Consider the following 15936-nt stretch of genomic DNA (forward strand, 5'->3'; position numbering starts at 1 on the left):
TACTGAAGGTACATAACTGACACCACTGTGAACACCACATACCTTAGTTGTCTTGGGAGCTGGAATTTAATAAAAAAGAATTTCTATCAATTGCTAATCAGAAACTTGAAAAAATACAGGAAAGTGTTTAATTTTATCTGACAGATACGATTTCAATTGTCAAGTTCAGTACCAAATGCATACATGTAGGGTATCACGAGAATGCCCAGCATGGGTTCTTGTTCTTTGTCACTAGTAGTAGGTTCATTTGATTTAGAGTCATTTTTTTTTTGTTCGAACTGGCAAGTCAGGTACAAACAACATAACTACCCTTAATTTAAAAAAAATTCAGTTGACAGCTGAACTTACTTTTAAATAATAGGAGTTTTTCTAACACACAGAAGCTCATATCTTAGACATATAAATAAACAGAAGTTAAAGAATAAGGTTACAGTGATATTGGTTGACATTTTTACACATTTCCTGCAATAACAAACAAATTATTTCAGCTCCATACCATATATATAGTCTTAACTAGTATAGACACCTCTAGAACTGACACAGCTGTAAACACATTTGATTATAATAAGAAGGAATGAAACCTTTGCTTTTTCAAATAGCAGGTATCCAGTTTGTCCCAGTACTTTTTTTAGTTTCCCAAACAGCCATAACGTAGCGTAAAGCGACCGTGGAAAAGAACTCGCTCCTCTACATCTTTTTGGCAACTTTCTAAATATTTATAGCACATTCAACAGTGATCCTAAACAGATTGCAAGCATCAGATTTGGCTTCTGTCTGTGCGTTTTCTGCTATTATTGTGCATCCCTACACTACCTTTAAGATCCAGAAATATGAGAATAATAATGAAATAGCTTAAAACAGGTTTTATCACTCTTAAAAAATGTGTTCCAAGGAGAAATGTATAAAGAAAGGCACGCAGGATGACAGTTGTAATCCTACACAAATCCCAATACAAATAAAATAAATTACTAAAATGTTATTACCAGAAGGTACAACCATGGACTCCACGACTGGCACCACACAATTAAACATGTAATAAGGGCTTCTAATGTAGTGTATCTGCATACATCTGTACTAAAGCTAAGCAAATGAAGGTATATTAGAGAACACAGGCCTTAATATACATCACATCATTAGAAAAGTACATGTAAATACAAAATCCAATTCCACAAGTAATTTCTTTTCTATGATTTGAAACAGTTCAGATGCTTTTAGTGGGAAATGCCTTTTCTTTATTCTTAATTAATATATGTTATGAGGGGCAAATATAAATGGTTGATACCATCATCATGGATAAGGTAATGTTACTGTACCAGGCATGGGATTGACAAATACATACATTTCAGCAAACATTTACTTTATGTCTCTATCATGCTGCAAACTTTTTAAAGACATAAATGAATGGAAAAATATGAAGAAAAATATTAGAATATGTAGATTATTTGTCTTATTGGAATAATTTAAGAATGATAGCATAACCAGCAACTTTAAGTAAGTAATAATTGTTGTCCTACTTCATATAACTGATTGTTCAGTTGTTCATTTTAATAACGAATAACGGGGCATATTATCAAGGACAGGCGATACATTATCGCCGCTTTTATCGGCGGCGATAATGGCCTTGATAATATGCTCTATGAATTCCAATCGAAGCCCATGTTAGATGTGAATACATCTAACATGGGCGTTAGATGTGAATACATCTAACATGGGCTTCGATTGGAATACATCTAACATGGGCTTCGATTGGAATTCATAGAGCATATTATCAAGGCCATTATCGCCGCTTTATCGGCAGTTTCCTGCCGATAAAAGCGGCGATAATGTATCGCCTGTCCTTGATAATATGCCCCAATGTATTTAACAGATTACATTTGTGTAAAAGGCTTGAAAACCTATCACCGAAAATAAATCACTTATGTGACACTATTGTATAATGCTTTTTATCAGTTTCTGAAGGCCAGACTCAAGTAGCAGATCACAAATAGATGTTAAAATGTACTAATCACTGTACCGATGGCTTTAGCAATGTTTGCTATAAGAGGGTGGCTCTGTGTTATAACGGTTTAAACATGTGTACAGTGACTACATCTGTGCTAGTTTATTAATATGCCAAAAAGTGAAAAATGAATTAACAGTAGCTCCAAAATTGTAAAATGCAAATGAGCAACCATTTTGCCATCAACTTTACCCTGAGATAATGGCAAAAGCTTTTTTTTAAAGGGACACAAATTAATTGATTCTTGATAACAGAAAAGTAATTTGTGACAAAACCAAAACCAGTCATCAAGTAACCTATTTGTTGAAAAAATGAACTCATTAGTGAAGGTCTTTATGATTTGCAAAATATATTAGAGGGAACATAGACACTAATTCAAAATAAGAAAAATCCTCATATTTTCGAACTTTCAAAGCATTTCTTGTAAAACAGTAAAAGCTCGATCAAGAACTATTGATTTAATGGAATGTGTTACATGAAAAAATATGAAACCTGAGGTTCTGCGATAATATCATATGGGTGAAATTAATCCTAGTTACTTTGTGTTCTCACTTTTTTTATTTTTAATATAGACATTATTCAAATTCTAGATCATAAGGTGGTATCAGCAAGAACACAAGTAAGAGTCTGAAAACAAGTATACATCTTATATGTGAATAGCTTCACTTACTTATTCTGGAGGGTGAAATCAAGCAATAGTTGCAATTGTCTAATTAATGCATTGTACTTTGTCTCTATAGTTGCTGTTTTGAATCTATGAAATACAAACCTAAAAGTCATTAAACATTTATAACTGAACACAAGAAGACATACTATTGCTCAGATTATGTGTTTTGAAAGGAATAGATCTTGTATGTGTGGTATTCTAACACTTGCTCAACAAAGCTCAATAACACAATCTAGTGAAAGAGGTTTAAATCTTGGTAATCCATAATAATAAAATGCAGTCATATTCTACCCAACATGAGCTGAAAACTAACTTTAACAATGTTGGTTTGTACGATCGACCATCCAGCAATCTAGTGCAGTTTGATAGCAATATTAAGAATAGTTTTAATAATGACTGCCAATAAATAGTATTTTAAATATGTGCCTTGTAAGGCACATTGCACCTGAAAGCTCTTTCAAATATAAAGCTGCCATAATCATTAGACACATGATAAAAATCTTGAAACAAGAAATTACAAACCCATTGAATACAAAAAAATAAAGTAGAAACAGATTAAAATTGGTAACTGCCACAGAACAAGAGGTTTTGGTGTTCTTCTTCAAGTCCCAATAGGAAACATGTATCTTTCATTACAGTATGTGCAGAGAAGTAGTCCCTCTGAAGGTGCAAACATGAGAACATTTCCAGTGGAATGACTTTTCTTCTTTGAGCGTTAAATTTTTCACACTCAATGTCAATAGTACCTTATTGACATCCCATACAGTTAGATACAGTGCACACAACCGATATCCCAAAAGGGTGAATCTGGCAATGTAAAGAATGATGATGATTACATAAGGACTTTTTTTAAATACTGTATGATTTCTTATTTAATGGCAGCATTACGCACACTTCTCAGACCAACATTTTCGAGTTGTGTTTTTATTGCTGGAAAATGTTACTTCTGAAAATTTGCCTCTACAAGGCCACCTCACATTTCTTTGTAGGGATCAGAGGAGTTCAATGTAAGTTTCTCCTTGTAATGTTTATAATATACATTGATCACGGCTCAGGTTTCATCTCTGTTGCATCAAGAGATAGTTTCTCTGCTTTCTTTGCTCTTCTCTGCTGTTGTTCCTGCTCCTTCTTCCTTAGCTTTTCCTTCTGTTTTTCAATTTTTTCCTGCACTTTTCGAACTTTCTCCATGGACACCTTCATCTCCTTAAGTTTTTTTTTAATGATGGCTCTATCCTGGGAAGAGTGAACACCCAAACCCTACAAATAACAATTTAGAGTGTCAGAAAGGACAGAAATGTCACCAATCAAAAATTGACACAGTGAACTCGTAAGATATTATATTAGGAACTAAAATCAATTTCCAAATGTAGAAAGATATGAAGCAATTCCATTATAAATTTGTATTTCAAAATTACATCTTATTTTAAAACTAAACAAAGCTGAAATATGATAATTATTAGATGTTACCAACATAGTTGTAAATATTGTGAGTATATTATACCAACAAAAAGCAAAGATCATTTGAACTTAAGTTAGTATGATAAGTGAAAATCAGCTTCAGCGTGAATTCTTGTATAAATATATTTTCAGTTTTATTACACAGAAGAAATATTTTAATGGTGCAGAAGGGAAAGTGGGATAAACACAAATCAGATGCAGTAATAAAAAGATTTGCAAAGGTTATTATGATCTACATCATTTCCTACAATACATTTTGTTTGGGCATAAACTGCACCCATTTTTATATTAATATTACATTAAAGCCATTATAATTTTTTGAGGATAAGAGTGTTTTTCTCTAATTGTTATATTGCTGGGATTTGAACATGGAGTCCCTCGATATAATAGGGAGCCACACAGCTTCAGTTTGAGCAGGTATGCGATGTATACACAGGGACTGTGTACATAGGTAAAAAAGAAATAATGCAGCTAAGGAAGGTCAAGAAAACAGAGTTCTACTAGTGGTCTTAGAGATTGTCAAAGTCGATCAAGGAAAAACGACAATGCAGATCAAAAAATAAGGCTAGTCAACAGGTAGCTGGACTGCCATGTAATGGCACTATGACTAACCTGAGTGTACATTTTTACTTCATTAGACTTTATTTCGACATTTGGCATAAACGCAGATATAACAATAAGTTAAAGCAACAAAATCATTAGATCAGTCAAATCTGTAAAATCATGACATATAAAATAGTTTTAAAAAGGGGCATAAGAATAAGACCTAGCAGCATATGAGGGAGACATCACAACAATTTGAAGTATAGGACAACGTTAATTTCAGGTACTCTTAGACATAATTTGCACTGCAACGAAAGCTGGAAGTTCATATTCAAAACAAGCCTACAATTTATGAAATCACTGGAAACTGCAAAATGCAACATAAGAACACACAGGTTGTGCAAACTAGGCATTAAGCAGCAACAGGGTGACCTTTTTCTGTCTGTGTCTCTACATATATGTGAGAAAACAAGAAACAGCTAATACAATTGGTTGAGCAGTGTCCGACTTAAGTATCCTATGCAGCATAGTATCAAAAACCACTTCCTCCTATATACATGATATTGTGAACAAAAATATAGTACAGGTCTACAGTTTCCTTATCCTCAGGGCAAAAAGGACACCTCAGGTCAGGTTCAGGATCACCGTAGGGACATTGCCACTTTGCAGTAAATGATTGAAGTGGAAGGGTCACTATGTGGAATCTGATATAAAGAGATCTGGTAGCCGGTGGCTCAATTATACCCATGTACTCTTCCAGACAATAGGGGGCATATTTACAAGCCCCTATCGCCATGACAACATCACTTTTAGAGATATTGTGGTGGCGTTGTGGTGGCGTTAGGGACTTCACCTTATTTACAGGGCAGTGTTAAGCCACTTAATGTGGCTTAACGCTGCCTTGTAAATAAGGCACCCTTTCACGCTGTACTAAGCGTGAAAGGGGAGGGTAATGGGTGTTGTAGTGGGAGTTTCACTGCAACACCCATTGATTTTGACCCTGCCCCCTATTTGCAAGGGTGGAGTAAATAGAAGGCAGCACTAAAATTAAGACAAGGGAATACCTGGTCTTAAACAGGCGAAATGAGGACCCTTCCTACACATAAACAATTAAAAAAATTACGTTTTGCAGTGTCTATGTGTGCTGCATTAAGCAGCACACATAAACGTTAAAAAACGCCCTATGAAGATTGTTTATGTGCAGGAAGGAAGACCTTTGTGCACATAATCAATATTCGCCTAAATGCAGACACCTTTGCAGTATGGTGCTTAAGTTGGCTCTATGTTGCTAAGTTTAGCGTCAGCGTAGGGGGAAACACAGGGTTGCACCATATTGTTGTAAATATGGTGCAGGCCTGCGTTTCTGAAGTGGCGGAGCGCGGCGTTAAACCAAGGAGGCTAATGCCGCGCTCTGCCGCTTCATTATAAATATGCCCCTAGGTGTCTTAAAATTCCAGAAAACCCTAGGTCAGGGTACCTAACCCTCCCAGTCCTGTGAGATCTACCATCTGCATTTCTCCAATACAGCTCCATAGGCATGGACATGGAAATGCCACAAGGTGGGCCCACATATTTCTGCACACAATCTCTTCAAGACTGCACATAATATACCCCAACCATGGGATCCTGATAGCCCAGGGAGTTTAAAGAGTTCTTCGAAGGCCAGCCGAGAGGACAATAAGGCAGCTGAGGACCAGATCCGCCTCTAATACAGCAGGGGGTCTGAGTTTTAGGTTGATGGTAAGAGGTTGAATGCCAAGGTCTAATCGGAGCGGCACTAATGCAGTGCTGGCAAGAGGATTGGTGAGGAGTCATAGAAAATGATTTGTCAGTTCCATGTCATTAACATTGTCGTGGCCCGCTGGAGGGAGACCCCTCAGAGCTTGCAAGTTGTAAATTTGCAATATGGGTGTTATCCAGCGAAAGCTACACGCCCTTCAAGGCTCTCAGGATACCACCAGCATAATGTTATTGTTTGAGTTTGCACTTTTGGATCTGGACTGACCTACCAAAATGCTCGTTGAAGGTGAGCCCTATATATTCCAAGGGATGGACACTCTCCATTGGACAGCCATTAAGGACTGGATGTGATCTAGCCATCTGGCAGGGATTCAATAAAATATAGACAAAAGTGTGATTAAAAATGCACTGTGATAGAAGCATAATGCTATTAAACAGAGGAGAACGAAGCCAAGTGTGCATGTAGGACAACAGTAACGTCTAAGCATATACTATATCAAATAAAAGCAAAAAGTAATAGGTTAGTTTTAGATCGGGCGAAAAATAGCAGGACTGTAATTGAAGTCCCTAGTAGAAAAAACATATGTACCCTTACCCCTAATGTGATAAAGTCACAAGTGGGCCACAGAGAACCCAAGAGACTGAGGCGGCTTTAGTGTATGCTGCTCTTAATCAAAGGAGTAATATCCAGACTGTGCCTGGTATGTGTTCCCTCTGTGTTCTAAATTGACATTCAGGCATGAGGGAAGCCCAATAGAGTAAGTTGGAAGAAACACTTGCTGTCAAATTATAAGGAAAGAGGTGGTAAATTGTATCAGAAATATAATCACGCTCCTAAAATCCACCTCTCCAAAGACCACTGAAGCACCATCACATAAAGAATACATCACAAAATCCTGGTATTAATGGCTCATATTGAGCCCCATTTCCACAGCCTATAATCCAGAGGGCCTATGTTCTACATAATCTGAGTTTTCTATAGCCATTCAAACTGTCAATGGGTATTTGCTGTATACCATGAAATTTAAAACCTATCTGACTTCCCCGTATTGGACACATTTGGCAATGAATGGCAATGGGATGTCTGGTATCTGCTTGATGCTCTGTTCTGGCATTTTTTTCTTAAGTGCTTTAATAGTGCGCTCATACAAATTTTACAACATGTGCAAACTAGTACATAAACATTATATTTCTTAGTGAATTTCATATTTGCATCTATCTTGAATGTTGGACTTGAGTGGATTGACACATATTACAACTATCAATTTGTATGAGAGTCCTTCTGACTGTACCAATGTTATTACCATAATATGTGATAAGTCTAGTAACATCTGAGGTTCCTCTATGGATGTATTTTCCTTCCTAGTGATCAGTATTGAGAGTCTGTCAAGAGACCAAACTTTTGAGGTTGCCGTTGTGTCATAGCCCGTTGCTAGAAATCCAGCTTGCATATTGATAGGATTCTCAGGGAATTCTAAATCTTCACTACAGTCCCCTTGCTCTGACCATTTTGCCAGAGGGGAATCCTTTTAATCTGGGACTCATGATGGGAACTGTTTGTGTGCAACAGAGCATTGCATAAATTTTCCGTACCGAACATCCTGCTTTCCATTTTATCATTTACAACCTACAAACAAAAGTCTGTACAATAATTGCACATGAAACTTATATCCTAGCCATTGTAATTTAAGTTTTGAATGAATGACTCAATTCCAGTGCTAGTTCTTGTCCCTATCATAAGAATATTATCTATTTATCTATCCCAACAGTGTATCTTGACAATCCAAAAGTAGCCACAGGGCCCCTGATATGCTCATCCTTCAACCAACCCATAAAGATCCCCTTTAATTTCAAATGCTTTTAAGATTGAATTGATGGAGCTGTAGACATTATGTGGATGAGTGCAGGTTCATGGTGTTATTGAGATCTAGGCTATAGAGAGCACTATTCTGCTGAAGACGGATAACCAAATTTCAAATTTAGAAAAGCTTTATTCGACAGGATGTCATAAAAGCAATAGACAATACATCACAATGTAAATAACACATAACAATAACAATAAAGGTGATTACAAATATATTAAATTCAATATATTCCTGTCGTTACTATACATGTTTAACAAAATTCATAAGTAATCAATTAAAAATACTACACAATTAAAACCAATTTTAAAAACATACGATACTTTACAAGCTAACATCATGTGGATAGAAAAGTGCGAGAGCGTATAATCCAGGCCCATTTTAAAAATGTAGCTACAGCTACCGCTATATACAGGGTGTAAAATCTGACTCTAATATCCTTAACGCTTCTATGTGCCTTCTGGTACCCAGGTTTAAACAAATTGGTTTTAACCATTTACGGCGCGGGGCATCATAAAGGGGAAATACAAAGAATAAATGTACTATGGTCTCGACCAAACTGTTACAATTATTACATTTATCATCTTTTGTTTGAGTCCATTTACAAGTAAAAACTTTTACAGGGAGTGACCCTACCCTGAACTGGAAATATAATTTACGATCTAAGGGACGCTCTATGATGTCCCAATATTGCTCATAAAAGGGACGCGATTTATAGTCTAGGAAACGGCCAGTTAGGTTGATGTTATTTTGACCTCTTTGTATTTTTACCCAGACAATTTCCCAATATTTAACTTTCAGTTGTGCTTTTGATGGAAAAGGCACTAAGTCAGGATCATTCCATAGCTGGCTAAGTTCCAATTCTTTTAAAAGTGACCTTAGTTCTTTAAGCCACTGGATTGTATGATAACGATCAGCCTTGATCACGTCCCTCAGCGCAGTGGCATAATGACTCAATTCTGGGGTGGTACAAATACGTCTCCAATACAGTAATGGGCGTAACCTCACTATGTCCACCACGTTTTTCCTACCCAAATCAAGAAATAGCGGTGCTAAGGGTGTGCTTTGTGGTACGCCAGCCAAACTACGTAAAAATGTCCTCTCTGCTAATGCCAGTTGGCTCAGGTTTGAGAATCCACAAAGCTCAGACCCGTACAAAGTAGCATTTAGTACTTTTGTGGTATAAATCTCCAAAGCGGGTGAGATTAGCTTAGCAAAAGAAGATTTATATTTGGAGGATAGGGCCCCTGTAAGTTGGTGGAATTTTAAAATGGCCATATCTGTATGGCCTTTCCAGCCCATATTACCCTGTAGTACGATACCTAAATAGGTAAAAGCCTCTACTTCCTCAAGGGGGATGTCGTTCAGAATGATTTTGCCTTTGTAGAATTTCCGCTGGTTCAGGGACATATACTTAGTTTTTGAGGTGTTTATCTCAAGACCAAGCAGTTGGCAAAATTCCCCGAATGCATTGACGGCCTTTTGCAGCCCACTCGGGGTCCGCGTGACAATCAGCGTATCGTCCGCGAACATGAGGACAGGCACCCTGACCCCCGCCAGCACCAGAGCGTCTGTTGGGGAACTGCGTAGATGGTCTACTATACCATTGAGGTATAGTGAGAACAGTGTGGGTGCCAGGACGCATCCCTGCCGGACACCTCGCTCGACAGGGAATGCGTCGGTGACCTCGCCCTGGGCTCCCCATCTTATTCTAGCGAAATTGTTCTCATGTAGGCGAACGATAAGGGTCAATAACTTGGGGGACATCCCCAACTCAGTCAAAACCTTCCACAGTTTAAAACGTGGAACTAAATCGAAAGCCGATTTCAGGTCTCCAAAAACTGCATAATGTGACTTTTTTGTTAGAACGACATTCCTCCAATAAAGTGAAATAAAATAAAAGACTTGGTCAATGGAACTGGTACAGGGGCGAAAACCGGCTTGAAATTGGGATAGAATGTTATGTTCCTCTAACCAAGTTTGTATTTTATTTTGAACTAATCGACCAATACGTTTTTGGGCTGAGTCTATAAGACTAATAGGTCTATAGTTACCTGGGAGGGATTTTTCACCCTTTTTAAAAACCGGAATTATTTCAGCTCCTTTCCACGATGAGGGGATCGGAGCACCCCTTGCCACAGCGTTGGCTAGATGGGAAAAATACTGGCACCAGGATGATCTATCGCTTAAAAAGACATCAGCAGGGATGCCGTCCATGCCTGGGGCTCTGCCGTTGCTCACACAATCTAGTGCTGCGTTCACATCTTTCGCAGTAAAAAGCTCGGTTTGGTAAAAGACGTTCGGTGGTAGCGGGAGCTCCAACTCTGTTGAACAGCAAGCATACTGTGGTTTGAAAAAGTCCAACCACTGGGATTTTGCAACGTTGTTTTGTGGGGGTTCCGCTACTCCTCCCCTATCCCATTTCATAATACTCCAAAATTGCCTGGAATCTTTTGCTGCACAGGCTGACTTCAAATACCGCCACCTATCCTCGTCCCACTGTTTTTTGGCATATCTCTGGGCACGTCTATATAGATCCCTTGCCTCTCTCACTTTAATAGGGTTCTTTAACCTTAGTTCAGAGCTCAGAGTTTGGCGGGCCAGTTTACACGCATCATTATACCATCTAGCGATATGCACTTTTTTTCCTCCCTTCTCCGATTTTACGGCCTTGGTGAAGAAGGATTTAAGTCTGGAGAATAAATTAGTGTGAGCCTCTAGCATTATTGTGGGAAAATTCGGGTTGCATGATTGTTGGTTCAAAAGGGCCAATTCGTTGGTAACCTCAGTTTTAAGCATCTCCATTTTCTCAGGGTTCTCAATGAATTTGGCCCACTTAATATGGCGCATATTATTTGTGGCAACAATATTTAATGTGTCCATCCCTACCCTTGATGTACCCTCTCTAACCCCCAAGTGTGCTTGAAATGTTGAACAAAGGGGATTATGGTCGCTTTCCAGCCTAGGTGTAACAACCATGTCAACCAAATAGTGCCATGATTTTATATCCACCAACAAATAGTCTATTTGGCTGCTGTATCTTCCATTATCAAAGGTGTTTGCTCTCTGTTTATCGGAGGGGGTTCTTCCATTGGCTGCTCTAAGCCCTCTTTCTAGACACATAGCCTTTAATTGTATAGCCGCGGCTGACCAACTCTTTACAGTGGGTGCATCTAGTTGTGGAATTTCCCATCTGCTATCCTCCTCTGCAGTGAGAATCTGGTCCTCTTGCCCAAGTGGTTCAAAGGTAATATTGAAATCACCGCCCACAATGGGGATTAGCTGCTCTGGTAGTGCCTCAAGCTGGGAATCGAGAGCAGATATTACCTCCGATATATGTCCCCTTGCTGTCCCCCTAGCATAGACATTAAAAATAACCACCCTCATGCCATTTGACCATTCAAGTTTAACTGACCTAATGTCATGCAGACGGATAACCTTTTGAACGCAATATGAGTTAATGGCAATGCGGTGAAGAGCTGAGAAGCAAGAATCGGCCGGGCACAACACCCTCCACCCCCTTGTGCTCATGAAACCACAAGGTCAACAGAGAGGCTGTGATGACCCCTTGTGGTGAATGAGATTGATCAGAGGTGGTGAGAGATTAAAAAGAGCCAACACCAATGATGTGTATGTACCTAGTTTGGCTTAGATAAGCTGCACTCACTAGCATTCCGGAGCAGTTCCTCTCACTTTGGGAGGCCCAGATTTGGAGGCAGTTTCCAACTTGGCTCTGCTAGGAAGGGAGGAAGGGTGGCATCAAAGCATGTGAAAACAGCACAAGGTGACAGAGCTGCTCCCAGAGCAGTTAGTGGAGCAGCAGGTCTAGGGAAAACTGTGGGATCGATAGGAGCCACAGTTTTTCCTAGATGCAGTTGCAGTGGTTGGGTTAGCCCAGGCTGGAGATCTGACAGGAACCTTGATGATCCTGAGAACTCAGGCGATATGGGAGTGGATATGAGTAGTGAATTACCAGGAGATTCTTCTGAGACAGACTGGGAAGCACACCCTGGTAGGGGTCACCACAGTAGGGACAGTGCAATGATTTTTAAGTGGCTGAGGAAACTGGAGCCCATCTCTGGGCAAATGTTAGGGCTGGGGACAGGAAAAAATGCCTTTCCTTGGCACCTTTACATATGGATGCCTTAGTGTTGGTGGTGCCCAGTATACCATAATGGATATGATGAATAAGCACTGTTTAACCATATGTGGGCTAGAGAGTGTTAAGCAGGCAAATTTGGGGACTCAAATGCCAAGTATTAATCCCAGCCCTGAGACATTTCAATGGCAGCCTCCAGCGGTCCCCAAGAGCAGGAACAGACAATGGGTCTCTTTCAGTTCAGGTAGAGTGTGGAACAGAGACACAGCAGAATGTTGGAAAAAGGGTACCCCTTGATCACACCCTTTCAGCACAACAGGAAGTGTTGAATCAGGAGGCAGAATTTTCTGAGCCATTAACCTCTACAAAGCAAGCATAAAAACGATGAAAATCATAAGCAGGTCAAGTCATATCAGTTTAGGTTAGGAAAAGGCACATGGATTATCAAAGATCACTATCAAACCATAAATACTTTGCAGGTAATGCTGACTAGATTAGGAACAACATATGAATCCCACATATATTCATAAAAACGTAGGGCCCCACACTGCTGTGCATATATTAGCAGAGTTATGGTAACAATCATATTTATGCCCAAGGTGTAGGCAGCAGGAGCACCTGCACACCTACTCGATCTCATATCGTAATTCACCACAAAGATCCCTGTGACAATTGTGGCCTCTGTCGAGGATCTTCCCCGTAGTAGTAAAGTGCCCCTAGGTATGTCCCAATTGGGAAAGAACGGCACTCACACTGTAAATTATGGTGGGAGCACTTCGCTGCGACCACCACATGCTGAATTGCCAGAGTGCAGCTGCTATAAATACTTTTATTTCTCTTTGTTTTTTGCGTTTTCTATGTGTGCTGTATTCTGCAGCACACATAGAAAGAGCAAAAAGCCCTTAATGAGTGCTTATGTGCAGGAAGGTGTCCCTCCACAATCTACTCACATCCTACATTATTTTACACTTGATGTGATCACTGCAGCTGCCTGCAGAACCACAGACAAGTTTCATGAACAGTGTAAAATTGCCAGATCATGTTTGGCTACAGAACACCTTATTGCACTTATATCTGCAATTCAACTCCTTTTCTCATTGTAATCAGTACCTTATTGCGTGAGCTCTCCCTAAACACAGACATCACTGACTCTAGTGCTTGCTCTGCAGTGCAAGAGGCCACTTATCAACGCTGCTGAGATAATCCTGTCTCGGGCTGACACCGCACTGGTAGTTTCTACGCTGCAGTGGGGCACTCATAAGGCTGACAGCGACTCTACACACTACTGCTCACAGACAGTGCTCTGCTCAAGTCAGTGGGACAGTTCGTAGACCTCAGTGTTCTGACATGGACAGAAAGGGCAAATGCTCTCAGCAGTAGATGTTGCAGGGAGTGAGCTTGACATGGTTTCTCAGACTGCGCTGCGTCGTTTAAAGACAGTGCTCACCATGGCAGGAAGCAAGCCAAGTTGTTCATCTGATTCTTGGCCCAGCCAGTATCGTAGTGATGTCTTCATGGGGGCCCGGCAGGACTTGTAAAAATCATCCTGCCTGGTGCTAGCCACGCGCCAACTATTGAACTCCTGACCAGTACTGCTACCAAGGCTGGATCGCACCATGTGGACCTGGGGCACCGCTCTGGTGGCACAACAAGGAAAAACAGAGCTGCCGCACACTCCACAGTTACGCAGCATAGGCGATGTTTGTTTATGTGGGATGCACCGCCGTGATGGGTCACATGAGGCCTCTGGGCTGAGTGAGGGCTTGATTCAGGGCAGCCCCCAGGATGCAGGGGTGCCATCATTTTATGAGTCAATATGCAGAAGCCATGGACTTCAAATTTGCAAATCAACTGTGTATGCAGGATCAGTCTCAGGCAGCTGCACCACATTACTTAATGCAGCTCCTCTCATAGGTCAGTGTGCAGATGTCTGACACACTCATGCATGGCCTGTCAGAGCCACCCCTGACGCAATGCACAACCATGAAAGGACTTAGAGCAGGCTTCTATCCCCACCACGGCTCTATCCCAGCGCTCTCTGCCTGCCAGTATGCAGGCACACATGGCATGCTCCTGATAGTCCAGACATAGCCGCCAGGCTAATGCAGCGCAGGCTCTGGCCTTTGCCTGTCACTACGCAGCCCCGCAACAGCCCTGACCCCAGCCCTCCCTGCCCACCCCAACATTGATGCTGTCTCACAGTGAGAGACTTGACCGTACTGCAGTGCAATGCGAGGGTGGCACCAAGCTCGCTGCAGCTTTATACTACCTGCTTTTAATTTACCCAGGCTCAGCGTGCGCAGCTGGTCAAGGTGCTAAAAATTCATGATAACGCATTTTAATGCAGTGGTGCAGATCACCACATTAAAATGTGTTTGTTGAATGCCTGATGTGTGGTACTTGATAGGGCTGCACTAATTGTAAGCATTGCACGCACAGTATGGGGTGCTTTGTTGAAATGAATGCGCCATCAATAAGTGTTGCGCATGGATTATAGCTTGATATATGTGAAGAGACACACATATAGGACGTGTGAGCGTCACCCATATAAAACCACACACAATGGCACCATTTTTTTATGCCATATATTTCCTTCTTTTTACAGGTTCAGTTTTGATTGGCAAATATAATACTACCTTGTGCATGCCTTGTCTTAGAATGCATGCCACATGAAAACTTCTACGTACAGAATATATATCACCAGGGGAGTACTAGAAAAAAGAACCTACCCTGACGAAAGCCGAGAACCTAAGTAGGTCAGTAGTGTAGGGATGAAACATGTTGGCGAATTAAAGAGTTATAGGAACATAATAACCTAATTTCCATTCATATTTAGTTTAAATCTTTTCCATCCACCCCACTAATAAAGGGATAACTTGGGAGTGGATGAGGAATTTTTATTTGTTATACCACCCCCCCCCAGGCGCTTAGATAACAATATAAAAAGAGCTCCGTGGAAAATAGTCAAGCCCACCCGGATTTTTAGGTGTCAGGGTGAACGCTTTGATGAAGCATGCCACTATTAGAGTGGGTGAGGGTTATTTATAAATACACTTACATTTGTTTTGATCTTTCCCATTCACCTTGCTATTAAAGGAATACTTTTTTCCCACCTCCTTTTGAAGTGATGTACAGGTGTGGCACTTAACATTCCACTTATTAAAGGTTTCTCTTCTAACAGAAGAATACCTTGAAGTTAGTGGCATTTTTCCAAGGACGTATCCCTTCATCCTTTTGACACTATGAAGGATCTACCCACCCATACCTCCTCGAGGTTTGACAGGTCGCGACCTACCTTACATTAATTTTGAGAAGCACAAATAGTTTACACATTGCTTCTTTAGATAAGACTAACTACTCTGTGCCAAGCTACCAGAGGGTGAGCACAGGTTAACTTTTTGTGGGTATCTAGCTTAGCCTGACTAAAGTGGTAGTTCCTGCATGGCCTGAGTGCATACCTCAACCAACCAGGAATCCCATTCTAACAGATGCCTTGGAAGCAGGGATATTGGGCGAAACACTCAGCTTTACTCTTAATAAACAGAGAGTTAGAAATAATAGGATGGAA

At 40.4% G+C, this 15936-nt stretch overlaps 1 protein-coding gene across 4 annotated transcripts in view; it reads right to left on the minus strand.

Annotated features, from left to right (window-relative positions):
- Window positions 1-3575: 3575 nt before the first annotated feature.
- Window positions 3576-15936, minus strand: part of PPP1R9A (protein phosphatase 1 regulatory subunit 9A) — a 778883-nt gene continuing 766522 nt past the window's right edge. For all 4 annotated transcript variants that reach the window (XM_078663735.1, XM_078663734.1, XM_078663733.1 and 1 more), the window contains one exon: window positions 3576-3923. In XM_078663735.1, coding sequence (XP_078519861.1) covers window positions 3711-3923 — 213 coding nt within the window. In that variant the 3' untranslated portion in view covers window positions 3576-3710. The remainder of the gene's footprint in view (window positions 3924-15936) is intronic.

This window comes from Lissotriton helveticus, chromosome 10, assembly GCF_964261635.1.
Source record: "Lissotriton helveticus chromosome 10, aLisHel1.1, whole genome shotgun sequence".
Taxonomy (NCBI): Eukaryota; Metazoa; Chordata; class Amphibia; order Caudata; family Salamandridae; genus Lissotriton; species Lissotriton helveticus.